At 32.5% G+C, this 1,251-nt stretch overlaps 1 protein-coding gene across 1 annotated transcript in view; it reads right to left on the bottom strand.

Moving 5' to 3' along the window:
• The window catches only part of LOC106874748 (intersectin-1-like), a 195,361-nt gene that overhangs the window by 171,056 nt on the left and 23,054 nt on the right, over positions 1-1,251 (bottom strand). The window contains exon 3 of the mRNA XM_052974532.1: positions 820-907. Coding sequence (XP_052830492.1) covers positions 820-907 — 88 coding nt within the window. The remainder of the gene's footprint in view (positions 1-819; positions 908-1,251) is intronic.

Genomic DNA, 1,251 nt, shown 5'->3' with positions numbered 1-1,251 from the left:
TAAATATACCAACACATTATATTGTCTTTGAGCTTTTAAAGTTCAATAGTAATCCATGTAGATAATGGTTGGAAAAATAAGGATGCATGAAAATTGAGAGTTGTGTTAGGTTTAAAAAAGGAGCTAAAGGTTTATGTGTTAAGCAAGAAGTAAGGTGTCAAAACAGGAAGTGAATGTAAGGGGAGACAAATCTCTTTAGTTGGAGTTATGAACGCTTTGTCAACAGGAAGTTTATGTCTGTTCCTAGAGAAATAAGGTCACTGAGGGGTTTGTGTGTTAAGAAATGGTTGGAATTTCTCTATGAAAAGATTCTCCTTGTTGATTCTTTCTTGTGTGGAGATTCTGTCTTTACATAGATAGAAAGGGAATATATTTATAAAAAAAAAATAATATATAAAAAAAATAAATATATACACTCATATATAACGTGATCACATGATTGACCGGACTATATTGTATGTTATTCATCACTGGTCAAATCACTGGGGCATCCTCTTAGCTAGGCAAGAAGACCAATATTCCACCTTATTGGAAGACGATCTCACCACAGGGTCTCTCACTTACAGCTGAGTGGACTAGAGAACATGAGATGAAGTGTTTCTGCTCAAAGACACAATGTACTGCGCTCAGTCCAGGAAGTGAACACCCGAACCACTTGGCAACAAGCTTTCACACGCACACACACAAATACACACACACACACATTTCTCTCAATCTAGCTCAATAAAAAACAAAAACAAAAAATAAAAATGTAAAATTATTCCTTTTTTTTTTTCACAAATTTGATGGGGGTATTTTTTAGAGACTTGCAATATTTACCTTTGATTCATTGAGAATGACCCTGATCGAACTTGAGGAGCATCGACTGGTATAATAGGAGCGGTAAAGCCTGTAGATGGTGCTGTACCTGGTTGTGAAAGAAGACAAAAATAAATAACAGCAATAACAATTGGGGTGGCACAATCTGTAAAATAGCCAGCTTGACCATGTGATCAGCCAATTAGATTTACAAGAAAACATCTTGACAAGGCAAAGAGAAGAGAGAGAGAAAAAAAAGGTATTAAATTTCATAAAGGATGAATGAAGCATAGCATCATCATGTAGATAACAGTTAATTTAGTTAATTAGCTGTATCTTATCTATATAAAAAAACAAAAAATAAATAAATAAAAAAAAACAATGTTTCCTGAAACTGAAAAATATAACATATACATATATATATATATATATATATATATATATATATATATA

The sequence above is a fragment of the Octopus bimaculoides genome, chromosome 18 (assembly GCF_001194135.2).
Source record: "Octopus bimaculoides isolate UCB-OBI-ISO-001 chromosome 18, ASM119413v2, whole genome shotgun sequence".
NCBI classification, from domain to species: domain Eukaryota; kingdom Metazoa; phylum Mollusca; class Cephalopoda; order Octopoda; family Octopodidae; genus Octopus; species Octopus bimaculoides.
This window is presented reverse-complemented; position numbering and strand designations above follow the sequence as displayed.